Source organism: Mitosporidium daphniae (genome assembly GCF_000760515.2).
Source record: "Mitosporidium daphniae strain UGP3 chromosome Unknown contig-79, whole genome shotgun sequence".
Lineage (NCBI taxonomy): Eukaryota > Fungi > Microsporidia > Mitosporidium > Mitosporidium daphniae.
Window position 1 is genome coordinate 1 of NW_013546144.1, and position 22502 is coordinate 22502.

Below are 22502 nucleotides of genomic sequence, written 5' to 3' on the forward strand. Positions count from 1 at the left end.
GTTCATTCAGATCGGTTAATGGATTTAACGCAGAAGCCAGTCCACCGTCTGGTCCGGTCCCTAGTTCCCCATCTGATTCAGCTAGTAGCTCCCAATCTACCCATTTAGTTAAATACACACCAAATAGAAGATCTTCTCGCAGCAGGAGAAAGAGTGAATCCATAAAACCTCAGGATACTCCGTCAATTCAGAAAAGGGATAGTTTAAAAAAAAGGTCAGACGAAGGTAAAGTTGAGCGGACAAAATCATCTGATGCAGCTAAAAAAGAAAGTCCACGCTCCACGGTCAACTCTCCATCGCCTCCCCCGCGCGGGAAAAGAAGGAGCATGTACCTTTTGCGTGGAGAATGATTCAAAATTCCCCTCAACGCCATTTGGGATGTCAAAGTAAATTTTCAATTTTTAAATCCCCCACAACGAACCAATTCATGTTTCATTTCAAACATAAACACACTATTCAACCCAAGGAGAACACTGTGCCCCTTTATGGCCTTTCGTTTTATCCATCTTCAATAACTTCCTCCACCATAGCGCCTACTGATCCGCATCAGTTGCATATGTTTGCCGTAGTTGGGGGCCAAAGGGTATTTCATTAGTGCATATGGCGTAGATTAGTATCCTATTGGCCTCCCATTCCCAAGCGATGCGAATAGTCGCAAAAATTAAGATAGATCAGCCGGAGGTGTCATAATTTCTCTTTTCGTAGGAATCTCTGTATCGATCTGTGTTTTCTTTGAATGATCTCCAAAATCCCCTACTCGTGGTTGGCGGCGAATCTGGCTTGTTGCATGTAATTCAAATATCCGGCGCTGGAAACAATGCAATGAAGCTCATGGTATATGCTTTTGTAATTTTTTATCGAGTCATTGGTCGGGCACGGAGATGCCATAAACGACCTCTGTCGCCATCCCATCTTGCCGGACGTAATTTTCTCAGCATCGAAAGATAAGACATTAAGATGTTGGAATATCACCACGGGTCAACTGCTCGCTGTATTTGGGGGCCACGCTGGACACATCGATCAGGTTCTCACTTGCGTATGAATGTTGATGCTTTTTCAAGGATGCCAATGCGGAGGGGACCCTTTTGCTTTCTGGTGGGATGGATCGGTATGTTAAAATCTGGGACATCTCATTTATCTTATCTGAGCGTGGGAAACCCCATAGTACCCGGCGAGAGGAGTTTCCTCTCTTCTCCAACAACCAAATCCATGTTAGTTATGTCGATTGTGTCAAATGGCTTGGAGATATCTGCGTATCAAAAGGCATCTCAAAACACATCCGCTTCTGGCATCCAGATTCAGGGCCATGCGTGGAAGAGTGTGCAAAGCCCTCTAATGAATCTCGGAGGGAGCCTATGGGAAATTTATTCCACATACAAGCTTCCAAAATTATCGCATGTGAGAAAAGACCCTCGCCCATGACAATGGTTGCCAGTGCCACGCTTCCTAAAAGCAATACCCTTTGGTACATTCCTTTCTCAATTTCAGCATCTTTTCTTGTCGCAGGGACTGACAGCGGATCTGTTATTTTGTGGAAAATTCGAGATCTCATCACAAAGCGGCTTTTGTTTGAAGATCAAGATGAAAATGGGAGCTCTTCTTATGATGAGGAGCATGAGGAATTGGATGAAGAGGCTCCATCTACGATGCCAAATTTTGAGATCTATTTTCCCCAGGCTCCCTTGTCGTACTATGGCATCCCAGATGAAGACCAACATTTTGCCAACGAGAAAAGACTGATTGACAAGCTTATCGAAAATTCACCACCCAAACCGTCGTTAAGATATATTAGGCCATACAAATACTCGCCCAGCATTGAGCCGCAGATACTGATGCCTTTTTCAAAGCCTTTCCCCGTCAGAGGCGTACATATGAGCCCAGATGAAAGGTATGCCTCCACTTTCAATTGTAGCTTTCTTGTCGCTATCTATCATGATGGAAGTATTATCCAATGGTGCTCTTCAGAAACACGCTAGCCATCTGCAGCTTTCATACCCAAAAGATCGGCACACCAGCGATTATTTTCCGCTGAGCCTTCTGTATTTATGTTGGAGCGCGTAATAATTTCAGGTCTTTTGACGGTTTATTTAATAAATTGAATTGCTTTAAAATTCACGGCAATTGAAATTTTATTTTCGTTTAATGGCTCAACTGCAGGCCCCTATTGATCTGGTGAGCTTGGCCTTGGACGAATATGTCCTGGTAAAGTGCAAGTCTAATAGAGAAATTTCGGGCCGTCTTCACGTAACTATATGCACGGTAATGATAGGGCTTCGACCAACATATGAATCTCATACTTGCCGACGTCACAGAGACGCTTACATATTTAGAGACCAATCCAGAGACATTGGAGGACACCATCAAAGTGAAAATACCACTTTTAACCATGCGTAGATCATCAGCAGAGCTTTTGAGATGTTGTTTGTCAGGGGCGACGCTGTGATTTTAATTTCGCCCACCCAATAATAAAATTTTAAATTTTCATCGACGATGAAAAGAGTTTCCACCCCAACTGGCGATGACGATGCCGATGCCGATGATGACCTTTTTACCTCCCTCTTCATGTCAAGAAGTGCATTTGCAGTAAAACGGCCAAAGAGACCTTCTGAGCAGGATCAAGCTTTCCAGTTACCTCTACCACAGGTCCTCCCTTTCGATATTGAAACCGACCCAGAAAGTAGTGACGTGGAGATCGTTTGCCGACACGTAGAAAACTGTGGCCGTATTAAGGAGAATTCCTTATCATCCACCTCATCAGATGCTTCGATGCCGCTGGAAACGCCCACTTACTCAAATAACTTACCCATATCGGATCCGCAACCCTTGCCCGATCGATCGGAGATTTCCTCTGCATTGACGATGAATGTACTTGTGAAAATATTTCCTTCCCAGAGGCGTGTTTCGGAGGGATATCGCGTCTATGGTCCTTTTTCCTCAGTATCGATTTCTTTTAATTATTAGGAATCGACTGTTGAGGCTCTTCCCGCGCCGCCCGCCAACAGTTTCTACATTTTTGATGGAATTCGGATAGTTTCTTGCACTAGGCTAGCCTCAATTCTTCCACTTTTTTCATCAGAACATGGGCCTGATCGAATAACGATCGAGTTATTTAACGTTGAGTCAGAACCGGAGTCATGGGACGAGTATTCTCGCACCATTCGTTGTCTGACCTCAGAATCTGAATCAATATTCAAAAAATGGGATCACCTCAAATTCACCAAGGAGCAAAACAAAAGCCCTATCATCATTAGGGACATTTTACCTGAAAAGGAGACACTTGAAGACATTTTCACGCGGGACTCTTATCCTCTTCCACAGCTTTTCAGATTTGATGGCGATGCTTTGGATCGTGGAACATTGATCTCAACATTAGGGCTCGAGGATGGCGATTCTGTTGAAATTATCTATTGATAGCTCGACCGTTGAGGCAAGTTTAATTGATTTATTTGCCATTGCATCATGTCGAATTTGCGCCCAAGAAAGTTTGGAAATTAACCCCGTATTTTTGCATGCTCTATGCAAGGTTTTGGCTGCGTTCTGCAAGAACAGTCGATATCCTTTCGAAGACCAGAAAATACTTGGAAACGCATCTGTCAAGGCACACGGACTCCCCTTTGCTTAGCTCTGGGCCTGTTGATTCTTTGTAAGTGGAAGCACCGGCAGCTAGGCATTTTGATTTGCACTGAGCCACCATTCGCATGTAGAGCATATCCATGATTTCAACTTGGCCCTTGAGTGCATTGAAGGCGTCGCTCATTGGAAAATTAAATTAAAATGTTGACCAATTTACCAATTTTTTGGTGCCACTTTCAAATCGAAGACCAATGTCGTATTACTCTTCAATTTACTTAAAGCTTGCAGAAACATTCGACAAACTTGCATCCAGCCCTGAGAGACTAAAGAGCCAGTGTGCTGCAATTTCGATTGAGCAACTAGATGATATCCTTGTGCTTTTAAAAAAGGCAACATATCCACCCGCTTCTAAAGACCTGGGCGGCTCTGCTCATCCCAAATGTCCTGGTCTATTTGACCCATCCGATTCCAAGTTTATTTTCTCTGAAGTAAAGAACAATGTAGATCAGGAAATTGTAGGAGCCAATGCAGATGGTGGTAATCAGGCCCTCGAGGTTTTCACAAAAGACAAAGATCCTATTTCTAACGTTGTTGAACCTATGGAGGAGTGTGTTGGTAATGTTACACCTGCACCTATGGAGACGTCTCTTGATAATGTCTCACATGCAGCTATGGAGGAGTCTCTTGATAATGTCACATCTGCGCCTATGGATCTTAATACTGAGAAAAGCAACAAGTCCCAGCTTGGGGCCCCTTTTTATACGCTTCCAACGCAAAGCTTGGCCTCCAAACCACTTCCGACATATGATTTCGGTTACATAGACAGCTTGGGAGCCAGAACAACATCGACATCATCTCATGAATGCACAGGCCTCCCTATTTATCTATTTTAAGATATTCACTTGTACAGATTGTGAATCATCTATGCCACCAAAATCCAATAAAACTTGGTTACTTTATTTGGGCCTGCATACAAATTCCTTTTCGAACGCCAAAATCGTTGTATTAGCTACCTCTTCAAGGGTGGGGCATCTGGAGCCTGTAGGAAGCTGTTCTTTGATAGAGGTAGCGTCCCATGTGATTCCTTTTTCAGAAAGTGGGCTGCCACAAGGTGGGAACCGCGTATACCAGGATAGATCGGTGGACACATTTATGGAAAATCCATGGGAAGTCACCCATCGCGTGGTCGAAAATCCGATCGAGGAGATCTTTTGATTTCCATTGACCCACACACCAACTCTTTGCGAGGGGACACTCGACCCCTCAAAGGGGAGGGTCGAATCTATTCCGAAAGAAAGACACACACTACAGATGACCCGATGGAGCATTGACACATATTTGTGAAGTGAGTTGATGTTAAGCATGTTCAGATCTAATATTGGATAGGCTACTAGCTGTCCAGGCCCATGGAACGTCATTTGACCACCTCTTGATGTCTATATGCGATGAAAATCAATCGAAGCACTTGCCTCTATGAACTCTGCTCCCGCATGTTCCACGGTCGCTTTTAGATTGGTATATGCGGGGCGGTTTTCGGGCAATATGGCTGCATAATGCTCCCTCCGCCCTACAGTTATAGTTGGATGGGTGAGCTCAAACAAAAGAAGCTCGCCGACTCGATGCCTACGTGCGAGAACTGATCGCAAAACTTCGTTCTGGATTTGATCTATTGCCCTGTACGATGGCACCCTTCCCAAGAACCTAGCTTTGACAGATGATGGATTCATCTTGTGGGACGTTGTTTTACAAAAATTAGCTAATTACTGCAAAATATTTGGATTCTTTATAAGAATTAAAAACAAAAGGGGCCACACAGAGCTACTTGGAGGGTGTGTTTGGGTTCATCTAAAATAAAATGGGTCAATTGCCGAAATCTTACTCTGACACGTCCCCCGACAGTTGCAACCTGAGCTACAAAGCGTCTGTTGTAGAGCATTCTCTTTTTGGCACGACCGGTGAGCTTTTTCTTTTTCTCTTGCTTCTCAACCTTGGGTGTCTGATTTTTGACTTTTCCCGAATGGGCTAACGAACCGTGTTTTCTTCCCTATAAAGTAAGCATCGGACGCGAGCATAACAAGGGCGAAGAAATAGATAAGAATCGAGCCATAGCATGCTTTTGTGAGCATGCGCGAGCGTAGAAAAGGATGGATGGAATTTGATAACAAGAGGGTATCGGTTGGGCCTTACCATTAAATGTCAAAGAGAATATTTAAATTCAACTTTTAAATTTCGCAAATTTTTTCACCTGCCGCCATCAAACTTTATCTACAATCCGCAATAGAAATTGATGTCCATGTGGCCTTTGCATGATCAATGCACACGCATTCACGCCATAATTTGGGATATAGAAACAAATAGCGCTCAAAAGAAATATGTTCTATTCGACCGACTTTCTTTTTTCAAAGAAAAACGAAGGATTATCCATCATATGGTACTTGCCCGTGGTTTGCATAACTAGCTAGGCTGGCTGGGACACTTGGATCAAGAAATTTTGCCAAGAAATTGGCCAAAAAAGACTTTACAAAAATCAATTTGGTCGAGACGTGTGAATATCTCCAAAATCCGCCTCAACCTCTCGCCTTAAGATTATCATCCAACCTTCTGTTGGGAATAATTAAGATTTACGACCAACAGATGCATATTTTTTTTGGTATGGCGTGCTAACTTATCGTAGCTGATATCCAGCAATTCTGGAGTAGGATTAATATCTCTTTACCGGCTTCTTCTGTACGGCAACGGGATTCTGCACAAGCTTCTAAAAGCAAGAGGGACAAAATAACGATCCCACCTGTTGCGCCCCCCTCATCCCCTTTTTTAGACATTTTATTTGCCCCTACCACCGAGGTATCTTAGTGGCATGTATCGATGTAGTTTGATCTTTTTCTTGGCAATGAGCCTTGGCAGCCGAGCACGCATTTATCTCCAGAAGCCTTTAGACAAAACTCGCTACTAAATTCATTTAGCAGTGACAAGGATTTTTCGAAATATTTATTGCCAAGCTCATCAAGTGGCGGGGAATCGCCGCTTTCTTGTATCCGGCACCCAAATAAGCACAACTCGTCCTCTAGCAGCTTCCTTAATTTTGAGGACTTTAACATGTATTTATGGAAGCCAGTCAACTCATCTATTAGATCGTCTTTTGACTTTACAGAGGCAGATAAAGATTTGCCAGAGGTTTTCGATCCAAATGAAATTGTTTCCCAGTCGCCGACTTTTAAGGACCGCCTTCCTGATTTGCCAGTGGGACCTTTGCAAATTTCGTCCATCTTTACAGATCTCTCCGATTTCATTTCTGATCGCCATACGGCAGCTCCAGGTCAAAAGAAGCGAAAATCTCTATCACCGACTTCAAAGCGAAAGTTGCTTTTTGATCCAGAAACAGAATTGACTGCCGATTACTTGTCTTCCCTTATTAAAGATTCCGAAGCGCTGATTTGCCCTCATAAAATTTCCACCGTAAACCATATCCTATAATGACTAGGAAATCGAAAATAAGATATTGCGGATGGATAGTTTTCAACTTGGCATTTGGAGCGCTGAATCTCCCTCGTCATATAATGTATTTTCATCGCTTGATGCCGATGACTGTCAGCGTTATGTTGATACCGCGAGTTCTCAAATACCCATAACCAGCGCCCAACACATGGATTTCGAGGCCTGTCTCATCCAAGATGGCTTTGAGCACACTGAAATTATTCCTGCTGATCGGCGACATTCGCCTAAAGCCTTTTTCGAGAATATCAACTCTCCTACATTGTTTTCAAGCATATTTCCTGTCGCCTGCACAGGAAAAAAAAGGGCATCCACCTCCTTCTTCGAGATGTTGAGTAACCCCTGCTTGTTTTCATCATAGTTTTCTTGTCTGCTGGCAAGCTAGGCTGCACACAGACACACCCGCTTGGTCCAATTACGATCATCCCAATTTAGCCATAAGTGCACTTGAAAATTGGGTTACGAAGTTAATTTTAATATATAAAACCGCGAGCCATTTCAATTGGATGGATGCCACTACTTTTCATTTGACGCTGCACAGCTGTAAATTCAAATTTTATTTCCATTTGGAAATGGTTTACGCTAATGGCTCTCCTAAACCCAACCAGCAACATACAAAGGAATTTTTACTGCAACTTTACAGTGTAATTGCGGGAAATTCAAACACGCTGAACATGGTTTCCTTGGAAAACTTTGGCGACATGCTTCCGCGCTCGTATTGGAAACTCATTCTTATCAGGTGTGGGTTGTTGGGTCAAATACATTCTTGGCCAAAAATTACCCCATTTTCTATTTTTGAGCCTGGTACAAAGGACCCGTGGATAGAATTTCTTTTCTCCCTAATCCAAAATGGCTCCCATCAAACGAAACTGGACATTTTCACTCCAGAATGCATTTCAACACTTCCGGTGTTTTCACAGTAAGGCTTGGATTTCTAATTGGAGATTACAAAATATCCTGACATCCACAGAGCACAAACACCAATCGAACAGTCTGAAGTATCCACAAATAGAATTGGATCAATCCATCGTTGGTGCTCGACGGTCACGAAATCGTTTGGGGATTAGCTCTTTATTAGATACGCGAACCTCTCAAATCCATAATTGCGAAAATGTAAGCTCAGCGCAACCAAAGGCTCTTTTTATTCCTCGACCAAAGGTGCCATCAAATCATCCAGACAGTGCTTTTACCGCTGATTTGGCAATACAAAAACCCTCCGTTAGAATTAATGCCAGAGATCCATCCTGGGCTGTAGATTTTCAATCTCCCCCTAGATTCCAAAATCACCAGTTGCCAAGCCCTGGTTCTCGCTTAGATTTGGAGAATTGCAGAATTTTAAATTTAGCTGAAAGACAAGCTGACAAAGCAATGAACATTGAAGTAAACAAGATCCAAAGACAAACAGCTCTTCAGAGGAGAGAACGTGCTCTCCACGCAAAACAGAAAAAAGGCTCCATAACAAAGGAAGCGATGATTTTGAAAGAAATTTCCTGCACAAAAGATGGCCTTGCACTTGCAAAAAGGGGAGACAAAATGGCTTCACTGAAGGCAACGATGGACGTCATCCAGAAGGAAATTTTATCGAAAAAGAAAAGATCCATTACTTTAATTTATGTGGACTTGAGGAACATTTCCCCGTGCGTCCATCAAGAGCTTATTTGTCCTTGTGACGAGATTCTCTCGCAAGAATTTCCTTCCAATTTTCTCACGAAATTTAACGAGAATGGATGTTCTCTGCCAGTTGTGGACGAAAAGCAGACTTTTTATGGCAATTCTTCCCCTATTAAGCATCTTTCTAATGACGAAGACGACGACGAAGAAATCGATAGTGTATATTCTTTATCTTCTAGCGAGGGTGACGGTGATGATGATTCGATCGACGAAAAACTGGATCGAGACGATGAGATATATGTTGAAAAGCCGGTTTTATCTCCAAAACTTAAAAGGAAACTGTCGCCCTCAAAATCGAAGACCAAAGTTTCAGAAGACATAGACAAAATCTTTGAAGGTTGCAATTTTGTTAGCTCCTCTTCTTCCCCTGCCACCGATCCCGGGGATAGTGAACGCCGCCGCCAACTTGTAGTTGACTTTTTTGAGGGAAAAAAGAGTAGCTTTTGAAATGTTAACTTTTAGTTCAAGTTACTGCGGAAAATAAGGACCTGTTTTTACCACAAACAGCTGGGATGGAAAGCCTCTACTTGGTCCTAGGTGAGAAACTTACAAAAGATTCTCTATTGCAGGATATAACTTTCTTGGAGCTGACTCTATTGGAATTGAACGTCTCAACGGGTCATTGGAAAAGGGTGAAGAGGCGTATTTTGTTACCCAACAACTGAGACATTTGGAGAAGAAATTTTCTTCACATAATTTAAATTTTAATTCCAATGAATCATCATGGCCTGAACGATGTCGTTTAAATTTAATTAAATTTAATTAAGCTTCAAACTCTCCAATGGGATATTTTATTTGTAGCTTTCGTAAAATTTACAAATGTCTTTGCCGCTGAATTTATCGGATACTAGAGGCAAACGGCAAAACATGAGCGGAACGCGTGAAAATAGCCCGGTCGATCCACAATTATTGAATATTCCAAGCAGATATTATCCATGCCCGATAATCTGTGATCCGATTTATCAGCCGGTCCCGTCACCCTCATATAGCCCATTATTTCCGGATTTTCAGTACGGGGATCAAATTTCGCTGAATTATCACCAGAACCAATTGGCTCCATGCCACCACTGCCATAATAACCATGTTGCGTCTCCTTATCTTTTTTCGAACCAACAATACCATCCTTCCTTTCAAAACCTGACCCTGGATCAGTTTGAGCTATTCAATACCCTTGGGACAGGAACCTTTGGCAGGGTATATCTTTGCCGGTTTAGACAGCCATTTTCACCCCCAATTTCACCGGCCGCAGATATGCTCTATTCGCCAAATGGCAGACAATGCTCGAGCTCCGAATATCGGTTTCAGCACCAAGTCATCACAGATTCTTCCTTCTTTGCGCTCAAAATGATGTCCAAACGGGAGGTTTTACGGCTGAAGCAGCTTGAGCATGTTTTTTCGGAAAAGACGATTCTTTTATCGTGCTCGCATCCTTTTATCATCCACTTGCATTCAACTTTTCAAAACCAAAAATATCTGTTCATGCTGTTGGAGTATGGCTCTGGCGGAGAGTTATTTTCATATTTAAAGAAATACGGCAGATTTTCTCTGCCGGTGACCCGCTTTTATGCCGCCGAGTTGGTCCTGGCGTTGGAATACCTGCACTCTCGAAACATTGTGTTTCGGGACTTGAAGCCAGAAAACCTTCTTCTAGATGCACTGGGACACATTAAGATCGCAGATTTTGGCTTTGCAAAAGCACTCTTCGAATCAATGTATGATTTGCTGACAAATTTTAATTGATTTTAGGACTTGGACCCTTTGTGGCACTCCCGAATATTTAGCACCTGAAATCATCCAGGGCCAGGGCCACTCAAAAGAGGTTGATTGGTGGGCCCTTGGAATTCTCATTTATGAGATGCTTGTGGGATTTCCCCCGTTCTACGATTCAAACCCATTTCAGATTTACGAAAAAATTTTGCTCGGAAACATTGCATTCCCGGAGTGGATTGATCTTGACACCAGGTTGTTTATTTCTCATCTTCTCAATGCAGACAGAAAAGAAAGATTGGGGTCTTCCCTCTCCACAGGAGGCTCAAACGATGTCAAAAAGCATCCCTGGTTTACGGGGGTCGATTGGAATGCTATCTATTGGCGGCGGATCCCACCGCCAATAAGGCCCGCTTTGAGCTTTCCAGGCGACTCTGCGAATTTTGAGCGGTATCCAGAAATTAGACCCGAACCTATACCTTCTTGGGAAGTAGATCCCTATCAACACCTTTTTGACGGATTTTAGATACTTTATCAGCTGAGAAAGGGGATATCTCAAGTTATGCTGCCATACTGCAATACATTGGCCTTTTTGGTGTTCCGATGGCACATTTGAAAATTAAATTTTTTTAAATTAATGGTGGCATTTGAAGGAAACAGATGCCTTCTTTCAAAAGAGGCCGTGTGGGATCATAATTCATGGGACAATGTTCCATGGTGCCCGGAACAGCTCCAGCAAGCAAAGAACATTGTTGCCGCTCACAAAGCCAACGGGGATTCTGCTAACTGCGACCCCTGGCTATCTTCCAAATGGGACAAGTTTTATACCAACAATTCACGAAACTTTTTCAAAGATCGAAACTGGTATGAACATGAGCTTTCTTCACTGTTTCAATCGCCGGGATCAGAGCCTTACCATATTCTTGAAATTGGCTGCGGTAGCGGAAGCTCGATCTTTCCCCTTTTATCGGGAACATGTAACTCTGTATTTATCGATGCGTGTGATTTTTCGCCCGTTGCTGTTGGTCTTGTACAGGTAAGGAAATCAGGTCAGCTAAGCATAGTCCGACGAGCGGTTTGATCCCAAAAGGTGCAATGTGTTTTGCCATGACATCTCTGATGCGTGTACGCCGCTCCCGATACAAAACGAGTCTGTCGATCTGGTCCTTATGGTGTTTGTGCTTTCTGCAATCCCAAGGAAACTCATGGAGGTTGCCATAGAAAAGGCGTTGAAGGTAACTACTAGGGGCCATGTTTTACCGGTAGACCTTGAAGCCTGGTGGTCGAATTTTCGTCAGGGATTATGGACTATACGATTTGGCGCAGCTGCGGATGCCATCGGGAAATTGGATTCAGGGACATCAATACAAACGAGGAGACAATACTCTTACGTACTTTTTTACCACAGATKAATTGTCCGATTTGGTTCTGAAAAATCCCAACTACCCCATGCAAATCCAGGAGGTCAAGGAGGACAGGCGTCTATTGGTGAACAGAAAGCGTCAGCTGCAAATGTATAGGGTATGGATTCAAGGGATATTTTATAAACTTTAAATTTTACGAATAACGGCTATTGACACCGATCGATGGTGGTCAGTAGCTTAGTGCTGGCCTTTCTCATTTCCATAAATAAGAGCTTTGACAATAATACAGTACTCCAGTACATCAACGAGGGGACTCTTTGTGCTTCTGGCTTTGCCTGAAGGGCCGAAAGAATTTGCCCAATTTTGACTTCAAATGGAGTATCCTAAGTGAGGGTGGGAGTAAGGAAATGAACACCATACCTGGGTCTGCAGGTTCATAACCTTTTCTCGCCACTTGTAAGCAAACTTTAATACAAGACTCTTCTCTAGTTGTTCCAGGGAAAAGTTAATCTACACAGTTAGCGTTGGGTGGGGCGTTTTAACTTGGAAATGGATCAATCCTTCTGCGGGGAAAATTTTCAACGAATCCGCAGGTGACAAAACCAAGGTCATTTTGCATGCATTTGCCAGTGCAGCCGTGGCAGAAATAAGCGACAATCCGCTTTCAATGATGCCGTTCATGCCGCTCAGCGAAAAAAGCCTAATTGCATCTTTTAATACAACGGGAGGTAAAAGCAAAATTTTAAAGATCATCAGCAGCATTTCGAGCTTTTCGGTGTCAATCATTGTCATTTTCAAAGAGCCTTTGCCCTCTGATATTGGAAAGAATGCATTTGAAAACGGTGCAAGGGCAAAAGATAAGATTTTAAAGACAATTTGAAATTCCTCAGCCGAATACAGCGATGCCTGAGGAAGATTTGAGGGCTCAATGATGCTTTTGATAAATGGAAGGTCCAACCGAGGATCACCATGAGCCCACGGAATCAGGGTTATTTTCCACGCGTGTAGAAGAACAATAAGCTCGTCTGAGGAGGAATAAATATTTACATACGATATCTGGACCATTAAAGGGGTAACAACAGCAAACCTTCGAAAGAGGCTCCAGAACCTCAATCCCAAACCGCTCCCATATGCTTGATAATAAAATCAAGCGCCCCAATGCCAAACCTACAGTTTTGATGACAGAGGGGGCAGGTAAAAGTGGTGACAGCTTCTTATCGGCGTCTTTGGTCGCCTCACTCAGCGCCTGGGGAGGGCAAGGCTTGATGATGTGTGGCAACAGAACAAGGCCCAATTCAATTCCAATTCCACCGCCGGCATCAGGAGCAAGGCAATATTGCGGCCAGTGGTTGTGGATTGCCCGAATAAGCTTTCCAAAAAAGCTATTCCATGACGAAGTAGGAGCTGGAGGGGAAGGAATACCAGGAGCATTTGCAGAGACGGAGGCTCTATTGTCCATACCGGGATCGAAGCCGTTTCGAAATATTTCGCATTCAAAAGGACGAACCTCCTGCAGTATTGGATGTGCCGATTTTAGATGCGGCCTGTAAAGCCCGGCATCTTGGAAAAAAACAGAGGCATTAAGACGGGGCAACGAACCTAAAGTAAAGGCGTGTCTAAATTGAGATGCTCAAAATGGCGTACTTGATGTTGGGTGTTTKGGAGATAATGAAAATGCAGTTTTGAAGCTTTTCGTTGAGTTCCGCATTCTCGATGATACAAATCCGTGCTAAAGAGATGATTTCAACAAGTGGGCTAAATCCACACACAAGCAGACGCAAGTACTAACGTAAGTAAGCAAGCCGGAATCCTCACTTTGATTGTGCTTATTATGGAAAGCCTTCTAGAGAAGTACCATTTTGTCAACCGAAGTACATGCGCCTTATCAAAGCAGTGGCCGTCAATTTCAAAAGTTGCAAACGATAAAAGATGCTGCGGAGATGGCCATCTCCACTTCAAAGCCGCCGCGTCTGGAATGATGGAAAGGGCAATTTTGGGGGTGGGGGTATATTCAGGCGGTATCATGTGGTCAATATACTCATTTGCATGCCAAAGTGGGAAAATAATTGTCGGGTTACTATGGCCTTTCCACGAGACTTCGATATGCACAAATCCAAGCGCGGAAAGCTCCAGCGCCAGTATGGAAAGATATGCCTGGGAACACCACTGAAATAGAATTCGAGACAAGCCTTCAAAAGATTCGGCGGAATAAGAGCCGCAAGGGAAAATTGATTTGTAACTGTTGTCGTTAATGCTCGGTGAAATCTAGCATGAAAAGAAAAAAACTACCATCACCAGAGGCGGCCCCAAAATATTAACAACAGTCTCCAGTTTGCAGTGGAGGCTTTTTGAGCTCTCCTTGCTGCCAGTTGGGATGGAAAACGAAAACGACGCGTCAAAAACGAAGGCGGTGCCTTCGTTTTTGGAAAGCTCAATGGAGCAGGGCGCAGTGTCGCCAGTAAAGTCCGAAAATGCTTTGTGCATCATTTTCTTTACCGAGATGAGGCGAATAAACGGGAAAAAATCGACCGGAGAAAACGAAAAGATCTCATTAGTAGACCGCTCCGAAGATGAACTAAACAACTCGAGAATCTGCTCAAATTGGACTGCAGATTTCAAGCAGTAGGGCCTAAAAGCTCATTTGGAAGCAGATTACCTTTTCGAAGTAATTACCTGCAAATTGACATGTAAAAATTGGGCAACAAACGTCACCTTTATCACGTAAGAATGGCTTGGAGAGATAAAAATATATACAGGATGTGGGGGTGGTTCATTAAGCAAACTTATCAACGGTAGCATGGTCTCTTTTGAGGGCCACAAAATATTTGGCGACCCCTCTTGTTTGTGGACCGAAATAAACGGATGCTGCAGGGTAGGCTCTTGCCTCAGCTCAAGTAAAGGGCCAAGCAGAAGGTCTGGATAGGTCTTCTGGAAATACCCGCTCCACAAGGCATATCGTTTCTAGTAAAAACAGCAAATATTCCACCATACTTTTGGTAACAAACAATAAATGGCCTTGTAAACATCGGAGGCGACATCGGAAAAGTTCTCGCTTTTGCTCGCACAAAAAAACGAATTCGTAGAACTTTCTGGCAGCAGAAGAAAATGCCCAGTGAAGGGGCAAACTTTGATGGCCACCGTGAGCAGATGATGATCCAAACGAGGGCCAAACTCAAAAAGAGTGCCCGAAATATAACTAGGCTCGCGTGTGCAATCGAGATCCCAGCAAACATTGGGAAGAAACGAACTTTGCTGCGTATCGCCGAGCAAATGTAGTTGGCGATATAGCGTGCTTAGCATGCTCTTGATACGAAAAGCTATCAATGAGCGGATAAAGAGCGGGGCAGACACATTCAGGTTCAACAATAAAGCGTCGATTTGAGGCAATTCGGAAGGAGCATCGCCCGGTTTGAAGCAATATTTGTACTGGCTTGATGATGGACCAAAAGTAAAAAGGAGGATCGACAACTCTTCAAAACTTGCATTGGCGTCAAGCAAAAAGGGGATGTACGACCTGTTTTTCTGTTTTTGAAAGAACGTCTGGTAATAATTAGACAATGAAATCCTTCTGCAGTGCAGCAAAAGATTGAGCAACGGCCCTCGCAGAACCTCAAGCGAGGATCCCGTATCTAGCAACGACTGCAGTAAAATAATCAATTCAAAGTAAATATACTCGTCTCCTTCTGATGAAGAGGTTGCCCCAAGAAAATCTTGCAAAATTCAATCAAAACCTCAAGGGTACCTTTAAGAGTGCCGCCCTCTGAATTGAGCTTTGACAAAAACTTGATGGAAAGTAATCTCCATTTCTCATCGGCACCTCTAAGAGTCAAGATGACCTCAAAATGTTAACATGTAACTTTGCACTTACCTCGAAGGTATCAAAAAAGTTTAAAAGAACGCACCCTTGATCGATGCCAATAATCTCATACGAGGGTACGGGCTTTTCTTCACCGCACAAAAGACAATAAAGCTTTTTTCTTATTCGCCCATTAACAATGCACAAAAATTTGTCCCTTTTCAGCGCAAAAGATTGGGAGAGCGGCTCATTCCATTTATCCTGTTTATCAGAAGGTGATTTCCAAATTACCAGTCCATTAATGGCATCCTGCGAAACATCTGTGGAGGGAAACCTACAATGATCACATCTGGATCGGCCTACCTATAGCCCTTCAAAGAAGCATGAACTATTGCCAATTTGTCGGCTGCATCTCTAAATATCAGGCCAAAGGATTGAAGCTCAATAATGACGGCCTATACAGGTTAATGGAGATCCATTGATCACTGTGGCGATGTTTATCTCGTTGGAGAATTTTGACCACCTGTACGTTGCCAGTAATGCTAAGAACAGCGTGCGAATGGAATGGAAATAGTGCAGCAACATTCTAACCCTGTCGCCAGCGGCCTGGTGGTGAAGCCTAAAAATAAACACAGCCAGCCTACGAGTCAAGGATCTGCTCAAGTTCCGTGTTTGCATAAAGAATACACCTGGCACTCAGGTCTTTTAAGGAAATGGTGGCATTTGCGTTTAAATTTATATTTTTCAGTCCCAATTTATGCAAAATTCGATGGGTTTGATCTTTAGGGACTACCGAATTGGAGGATTTAGAGTTGCAATAATATCTTTCATCTAGGAATCAGTTTCGGAGAATACCGTCGCCAACAACAGAGGGTGGTGGCGAGGGTGTTGATGAGCATGATGGGGGAGAGGGGAGCTGCGGTGGCAGGCTGATGGGGATTTTAATCGTCGTGGTGGGCATGTTAGGAGGGGCTCGCCGATTTTCATTCATAACAGATGGCAGGAACAATTACAAAATAAATTTAAAATAAAATTGTCAAGTAGCCATTTAATTTGGAATATTCTAGTAAATTCTAGCGATCAAATGTTATTTACCATCCAATTTTTCAATATCCACACTATTCTCATATGGGGAAGGACTACTATAAAATTTTGGGGATAACAAGAGGTGCCTCGCCTGAAGAGCTAAAGAAGGCATATAAAAAGGCAGCGCTAAAATACCACCCCGACAAAAACAAGGACCCCTCGGCGGAGGATATTTTCAGGGACATTGCCGAGGCATACGATGTTCTTAGTGATCCAGAAAAAAAAACCATATACGATGAATACGGAGAAGAAGGACTCAAGGGCGGAATTCCACAATCCTATGCATCCCAGGGCGGGTTTCCAGCCGGATCGACATTTCATTTTTCGGGATTTCCAGGCCGTCAACCAGGTGGAGGATATGCGTTTACCCAAGACCCGAGAGATATTTTTGCAAATTTGTTTGGAAACTCCTCGCCCTTTTTCAGTGGCGGCGCGGGTGGAGATGCTGATTTTGAAAGCTTCTTCAGCCAGGCAGGTGCAATGCCATCCTCCACACGAAGAGGTGCCTCCCAATCCTCCAGAAGGGGGCCCAGCCAGCAATCTGCAGCAGCCTCTTCGCCTCAACAGATAATACATAAAGTTGGTGTTTCTCTTGAAGATTTATTTGCTGGCGTCACGAAAAAGATGAAAATTAAGCGCCAAATTCAGAACCCTTCTACCAGAGCTGTCACATATGAGGAGAAGATAGTCTCCATTGATATCAAGCCGGGGTGGAAGGCTGGAACCAAAATAACCTTCCCAAAAGAGGGAGATCAGATTCCTGGAATGACCCCAAGTGATGTTGTGTTCACCATCGAGGAAAAGCCACACGCGCAATTTAAGAGGGAAGGAAACGACCTTCATCACACTGTAAAAATCTCTCTTTTACAGGCACTCACTGGCGCGATGATTAGTGTTCCAACAATCGAGGGGCAGCCCCTTGCAGTCAGATTGTCCCCAATTGTCAGGGCTGGAGATACCAAAACCCTTCAAGGATATGGAATGCCCATATCGAAAACGCCCGAGCAGAGAGGTGCCCTCATATTGAAGTTTGACGTTATTTTCCCCACCGCACTTACAGAAACACAAAAAGAAGCGCTTAAATCGATCCTTCCTCAATAAATAATTATTAGAGCACTGGAAATGTTTCTTAGGACCTTGCCGTTGCTACATCTTTTACTCGATTCTTTGAATAGCGCCGCCGTTTACGGATGTGTTGGGTTGGGTTGGGTTGGATTGGATTGGATCAAATGGCAGTTTTAATTAATAAATAAATACAAGAGTCGGGTAAATTATTTGGAAAGTGCTTGAATGGCAGTCTGAAAAGCGCATATTAGTTCTTGACTGGGCCTTTCTAGGGTGACCTGCTTGATTTTCTGGCCGTCGCATCTATGGATTTTTTTCATCATTTCTTTAAAGAAGCGGGCTTCTTGCGGAACAAGAAGGGTATGGGCAGTTCCAGAATTGCCTGCTCTTGCAGTTCGACCCACTCGATGAATGTACGTCCGGGGATGAGCGGCCGTGTCATAATTGATGACCAGATCGATCTGGAAAATATCAATTCCTCTAGCAAGACCATCGGAAGAAACAAGTCTATGTGTGAAAAGGGGCAAGGCTCTTACATTTTGATTTGGCCCTCTTCCAAGCATTTCATCACCTTTTTGCGCTCTTCGTTCCCACGCGACGAGGAAAGATAATCGATCAAAAGCGAAGAGTCCATCTGCTTTAGTAATCGATACAACCTATCGACAATTATCACTTAATACACCCTTACCTGTCTGTGGATTGAACCGACTTTGTGAATACAAGAATTTTAGCGGTCGAATTACGCCGAAGCAAGGAGAGAAAATAAATGGGTTTGTATTCTGCCAAGACTACAGAAAAGTGTTCCTGCAGAGCCAGTGGGGTCTGGAACTTTAGAACGGACTCCAATGCGCAAAGTTCGGAAGAAAAAGCGCCTCGAGGCTCAGATGCTATTGAAGAGCTTTCCGTAGCCACACACGCGGACTGATTTTGAGCCGAAATAAAAGAGCCATTCGGATTGTCTAAATTTGCTTCGCCATTTTTGTGCGCTGCGGTCAGATGTCCTCCTGGAATTAGAGTTACAATCTCCAAGTTTTCAAGCCTCAATTGAGAAAGCTTGAGCGGGTTTTTGGTGATGGTTGCCGAAAATAAAAGTTTAACGGCCCGTTGCTGCTCAAAATGAAAATTTTCATTTGCAGTTAATTTCTTGAGAAAAGGCTCCAATTCGGCATGCGGCTTCCATCGCTTTTGGCAATCAGACATGGAGTTTAGAACGGGATTGATCCAATCTTGGAACTGGATGCCATCTACAATGCGATCAACTTCATCCAGAATAAGGAATTGCAAGTTAGAAAGATGGAATCCAGGCGTCACATTGAGATGATCCACCAGTCGTCCTGGGGTCGAGATAAGGATGTCAACGGGCTGGAAAAGCGAATCCGGCCCCATTTTTCCATCATCGCCACCATACGAAATTGCTCTCTGCTCTTCGCAGAACTTTGATGACGAATTTGATCCGCCAGTGACAACAATTGTTCTCAAATCAGAACCTTTGGTAAGCAAAACCGCAATTTTGTATATTTGCATCGCCAAATCACGCGTTGGCGCAATAATCAATGCACGGAGTGCCGGAACAATGCGCGAAGAAAGCATCGTCATTATTGGGATGAGATAGGTCAACGTTTTTCCAGAGCCCGTTGGCGCATTGACGATAAAATCGTTATTCCTGGCCATGATCATGGGTATCAGATGGGCTTGTACAGGTAGCCAATGCCTAAAAGATAGGTGCGAGAGATTTTCTATAAGCCAGGGTGGAAGCTTGTTTGGATTGTCGCCAGCGATGAGATGCTCTTGCGAAATAAAATCGGCCTCCTGGATGACGATGGAGTGCATTGGGTATTTTTTTGAAATTAAATGTTTTTACATTTAAATTAAAGCATGCAACGTCATTTGTGTCTTTGGTAATCAGAAAGGCATCAGTGGTGGTGCCCTTTTGTTTTATTTAGGAAAACACGGCGAAATTTTAGACTTGCGTCTTCGTTAACCGTTCATCACTGAGATCGTTTGTATCCGTTGTATCGATTTTATGGACGTTGAGCAGATTTCAAATCAAGCCTTACCACTTTCCGCAATGAAGGAGACGAAAACTACAGTGCCGGGTTGGATTAGCTTTGTCTCTGGCGGCGTGGGCGGTATCTGTCTCGTCCTTGTTGGACATCCATTCGACTTGGTAAAGGTCCGTCTTCAGGCCGGAATCCATCAATATGGATCGATGGGAAATGCATTTAACAGTATTGTCACAAAAGACGGCATTCTGGGTCTCTACCGCGGAATGTTAGCCCCGATCATTGGAGTTACTCCTATTTTCGCAGTAAGCTTTTGGGGATATGCATTTGGAATGAAAATGGTAACCAGCTTTAATGGAGATCCGCAGACCAAGCCCACATTGGGTCAGATATCCCTTGCTGGGGCCTTTTCAGCCCTTCCAACGACAGCTTTAATGGTGCCGTTTGAACGGTTGAAAGTTATGGCACAGATACAGGAAGGAACCGCATACAAAGGGCCTGGCTCTATTTTGATATCAATGCTCAGGACCAAAGGAGTTGGTAACAGTCTCAAAATGCTGTACAGAGGAACCATGGCAACGCTGGCGAGAGATGCACCTGGAAGTGTAGCCTATTTTGCGACTTATGAGATATTGAAAAAAAAGCTGTCATCGTCATCGTCGTCGTCCTCATCATCCCTTCCCGTTGCTTCAATACTTGTTGCTGGCGGTCTTGCTGGGATGGCCAACTGGCTTGTAGCAATACCTGCAGATGTGATTAAAAGTCGAATCCAAGCTGGATCTGAGGAGTCTGGGACCCAACTATTAAAAGGCATGCTGCAAAAGGAGGGTCCCAGAGCCTTGTTTAAGGGCCTTGGACCGGCCCTTTTGAGAGCATTCCCAGCAAACGCAGCATGCTTTGCTGGTGTTGAGATATCCACCTCGATGTTTAAAAAGATTGCTTTGGAAAATTAATAAACTTTGACAGTGGTTTAGTCTCGGGAAGTATAAACTCGATCGCTGCAAACTTTGTATCAAAGCCGGCTTTTCAGCCAGTCAATTGAAATCGATGTAGTTTCAAATCACCATGTTGCCTAGTGTTTTAACGCTGGCACCCATGCATGTGCCCTGTGGCTACTTTCTAACTCATTTTATTTTATATGCCGTATCTGGTGAAATGAAAACCCGAGTACAATAAAAACCTAGCCCCATATGATGCGAATATTTCTTGGAGAAGTTTTCCCTTGCCTTGTTCTATCGTACTTTAATTTGATTAAGCTTCTTTTGAGCTTATTGGGGGGTTTTGTCTAGTTGGCACGTCAAAGTATAGATTCCCCCTTTGCCTTTATCCACATTTTGTGCATATATGGGGGGTTTAATATGTTTTCTGATGCTGCACTTTTCCACAAAGCCGTTTTTCATTCCCTTTCTGCGGATGGAATCTCTTTTTGACTTTAGAGATTATCATAGTTCTTATCGATAAGACCAAAAATATTATTTGGTAGCTCTCTTGGGATCTCATTCCTGCCTCTTGATAAAAGTTGACCAATCCTTTGTGTGATTTTTTCACCTCTAATTTACTCTTTTTACCTTTCAGTCCATACTTTCCTGCGGGATTTTTTCACTTTATTCACTCTCAGTCTGCTTGATTTTATTCCTTTTGATATACTTCTATTCGTTCCTTTTGATATACTTCTATTCGTTCCCTTTTTATGGATTGAGCAGAAAACAGCAAAGAAACTATGAAAAGAATATATTTTGCCCATACATTTAAATGAGCCGTTTCTTTCATGAAAAACGGAGAACCAAATTTATCGGCATCCAATGGATGTGCCAGAAAGCAAGCACAGCTCCATGTTTATTTTGAAAATATGTACCCAAACTTAGGGCTAGGGGCGAGAACCTGAAAACTCTACGTTTTGATTCTTTTCACATTCAATTTTTGTTCGCATGTATTTATACCGTGTCACAAGTTTTCCCATTTCCAATAATTTGGCCCAATAAAAGTTGATCAAAAGATATATGCAGAAACTACTAACGGTGTCTTTTAAAAATCAGGCATTCGCTTTTATTTTGGCTTTCTGGTGAGGCTTTGGATTCCCACAGACTATTCCACAGAAGGATAGGCTTCATGGACCAGCTATGCATGATCTACATGGAACAAGAAGCGGAGCTATACTGGACACGTTTCTGTAAAAATCCAAAGAAAACTAATAGCCGGCACACCTTTTGGTAGCGAGTTTGGCGGCGAACTGGCGTTTCACCCAAAATTTGCAGACTTTGTGCTTTTTAGCAGGCTTTTGGACGGCTTTTGATGGGATCTTGAGCTAATGGCAATTTCTGACATTGAAATAAGCGAGTCCATAATCAGCTCTTCGATTTTTTTCGAAATCTCGAGCGCCTCCTTTCTCTGGACAAAGACAGCCGGATATCGGATAGAGAGCCAAAGATAAAGATTCAGTGTCTTGTGCAAGGTTTCATAGTCAAGCAAAGAGCTGTCCCAGATATTTGAGGAAGACATGCAAAGCTTCCCCTCTTTGGGTAAGTCTACATGCATGGGGCAGGGCTTTCCAGAGGAAATGTGTGACGCATAGAACACAAAACTTTTCATCATTTCTGGATTTTGATGAGAGACTGGCGAACATATTAGAGTGTATTTGTCTCTCAAAGAGAGGCCAATGCCATCGGTAGCAATTGCCAATTTCTAAATGCGGAAAGTTTTAGCCTGCAAATTGACAAACCTTGGCGCAGTCGATGCATGTAGACT

At 43.4% G+C, this 22502-nt stretch overlaps 17 protein-coding genes across 17 annotated transcripts; 11 read left to right on the top strand and 6 right to left on the bottom strand.

The window, feature by feature from the left end:
• Positions 1-350, top strand: DI09_79p10 (uncharacterized protein; the record flags this gene model as incomplete). Its single annotated transcript, XM_013381268.1, has 1 exon — positions 1-350. A coding segment is annotated over one exon (350 nt), but the record flags the coding sequence as incomplete, so codon positions are not given.
• A 472-nt stretch (positions 351-822) lies between these two features.
• DI09_79p20 (uncharacterized protein) lies at positions 823-1976 on the top strand (the record flags this gene model as incomplete). The annotated part of the gene is made up of 3 exons (XM_013381269.1): positions 823-834; positions 863-1036; positions 1062-1976. 3 exons carry the CDS (start codon positions 823-825, stop codon positions 1974-1976), a joined length of 1101 nt encoding a protein of 366 aa, XP_013236723.1.
• A 514-nt stretch (positions 1977-2490) lies between these two features.
• DI09_79p30 (uncharacterized protein) lies at positions 2491-3411 on the top strand (the record flags this gene model as incomplete). The annotated part of the gene is made up of 2 exons (XM_013381270.1): positions 2491-2865; positions 2962-3411. 2 exons carry the CDS (start codon positions 2491-2493, stop codon positions 3409-3411), a joined length of 825 nt encoding a protein of 274 aa, XP_013236724.1.
• Positions 3412-3514: 103 nt separating this feature from the next.
• DI09_79p40 (subunit Tim10B of mitochondrial import inner membrane translocase) lies at positions 3515-3757 on the bottom strand (the record flags this gene model as incomplete). Its single annotated transcript, XM_013381271.1, has 1 exon — positions 3515-3757. The coding sequence occupies one exon, from the start codon at positions 3755-3757 to the stop codon at positions 3515-3517; it is 243 nt and encodes an 80-aa protein (XP_013236725.1).
• Positions 3758-3824: 67 nt separating this feature from the next.
• DI09_79p50 (uncharacterized protein) lies at positions 3825-4466 on the top strand (the record flags this gene model as incomplete). Its single annotated transcript, XM_013381272.1, has 1 exon — positions 3825-4466. The coding sequence occupies one exon, from the start codon at positions 3825-3827 to the stop codon at positions 4464-4466; it is 642 nt and encodes a 213-aa protein (XP_013236726.1).
• A 63-nt stretch (positions 4467-4529) lies between these two features.
• Positions 4530-5763, bottom strand: DI09_79p60 (octanoyltransferase; the record flags this gene model as incomplete). Its single annotated transcript, XM_013381273.1, has 4 exons — positions 4530-4999; positions 5039-5300; positions 5396-5569; positions 5605-5763. 4 exons carry the CDS (start codon positions 5761-5763, stop codon positions 4530-4532), a joined length of 1065 nt encoding a protein of 354 aa, XP_013236727.1.
• A 906-nt stretch (positions 5764-6669) lies between these two features.
• On the top strand, positions 6670-7047 carry DI09_79p70 (uncharacterized protein; the record flags this gene model as incomplete). The annotated part of the gene is made up of 1 exon (XM_013381274.1): positions 6670-7047. One exon carries the CDS (start codon positions 6670-6672, stop codon positions 7045-7047), a length of 378 nt encoding a protein of 125 aa, XP_013236728.1.
• Positions 7048-7078: 31 nt separating this feature from the next.
• DI09_79p80 (uncharacterized protein) lies at positions 7079-7426 on the top strand (the record flags this gene model as incomplete). Its single annotated transcript, XM_013381275.1, has 1 exon — positions 7079-7426. The coding sequence occupies one exon, from the start codon at positions 7079-7081 to the stop codon at positions 7424-7426; it is 348 nt and encodes a 115-aa protein (XP_013236729.1).
• Positions 7427-7914: 488 nt separating this feature from the next.
• DI09_79p90 (uncharacterized protein) lies at positions 7915-9183 on the top strand (the record flags this gene model as incomplete). Its single annotated transcript, XM_013381276.1, has 1 exon — positions 7915-9183. The coding sequence occupies one exon, from the start codon at positions 7915-7917 to the stop codon at positions 9181-9183; it is 1269 nt and encodes a 422-aa protein (XP_013236730.1).
• Positions 9184-9555: 372 nt separating this feature from the next.
• DI09_79p100 (uncharacterized protein) lies at positions 9556-10969 on the top strand (the record flags this gene model as incomplete). The annotated part of the gene is made up of 2 exons (XM_013381260.1): positions 9556-10448; positions 10483-10969. 2 exons carry the CDS (start codon positions 9556-9558, stop codon positions 10967-10969), a joined length of 1380 nt encoding a protein of 459 aa, XP_013236714.1.
• Positions 10970-11080: 111 nt separating this feature from the next.
• On the top strand, positions 11081-11963 carry DI09_79p110 (uncharacterized protein; the record flags this gene model as incomplete). Its single annotated transcript, XM_013381261.1, has 2 exons — positions 11081-11479; positions 11508-11963. The coding sequence occupies 2 exons, from the start codon at positions 11081-11083 to the stop codon at positions 11961-11963; spliced, it is 855 nt and encodes a 284-aa protein (XP_013236715.1).
• Positions 11964-12317: 354 nt separating this feature from the next.
• DI09_79p120 (uncharacterized protein) lies at positions 12318-16594 on the bottom strand (the record flags this gene model as incomplete). Its single annotated transcript, XM_013381262.1, has 9 exons — positions 12318-12863; positions 12979-13423; positions 13573-14072; positions 14127-14382; positions 14464-14735; positions 14799-15436; positions 15481-15626; positions 15710-15962; positions 16459-16594. 9 exons carry the CDS (start codon positions 16592-16594, stop codon positions 12318-12320), a joined length of 3192 nt encoding a protein of 1063 aa, XP_013236716.1.
• A 137-nt stretch (positions 16595-16731) lies between these two features.
• On the top strand, positions 16732-17790 carry DI09_79p130 (DnaJ-like subfamily protein; the record flags this gene model as incomplete). The annotated part of the gene is made up of 1 exon (XM_013381263.1): positions 16732-17790. One exon carries the CDS (start codon positions 16732-16734, stop codon positions 17788-17790), a length of 1059 nt encoding a protein of 352 aa, XP_013236717.1.
• Positions 17791-17960: 170 nt separating this feature from the next.
• On the bottom strand, positions 17961-19584 carry DI09_79p140 (uncharacterized protein; the record flags this gene model as incomplete). Its single annotated transcript, XM_013381264.1, has 2 exons — positions 17961-18261; positions 18443-19584. The coding sequence occupies 2 exons, from the start codon at positions 19582-19584 to the stop codon at positions 17961-17963; spliced, it is 1443 nt and encodes a 480-aa protein (XP_013236718.1).
• A 193-nt stretch (positions 19585-19777) lies between these two features.
• On the top strand, positions 19778-20710 carry DI09_79p150 (uncharacterized protein; the record flags this gene model as incomplete). Its single annotated transcript, XM_013381265.1, has 1 exon — positions 19778-20710. The coding sequence occupies one exon, from the start codon at positions 19778-19780 to the stop codon at positions 20708-20710; it is 933 nt and encodes a 310-aa protein (XP_013236719.1).
• A 479-nt stretch (positions 20711-21189) lies between these two features.
• On the bottom strand, positions 21190-21501 carry DI09_79p160 (uncharacterized protein; the record flags this gene model as incomplete). Its single annotated transcript, XM_013381266.1, is given in 2 exon segments — positions 21190-21307; positions 21326-21501. 2 exon segments carry the CDS (start codon positions 21499-21501, stop codon positions 21190-21192), a joined length of 294 nt encoding a protein of 97 aa, XP_013236720.1.
• Positions 21502-21995: 494 nt separating this feature from the next.
• Positions 21996-22349, bottom strand: DI09_79p170 (uncharacterized protein; the record flags this gene model as incomplete). The annotated part of the gene is made up of 1 exon (XM_013381267.1): positions 21996-22349. The coding sequence occupies one exon, from the start codon at positions 22347-22349 to the stop codon at positions 21996-21998; it is 354 nt and encodes a 117-aa protein (XP_013236721.1).
• Positions 22350-22502: the final 153 nt, after the last annotated feature.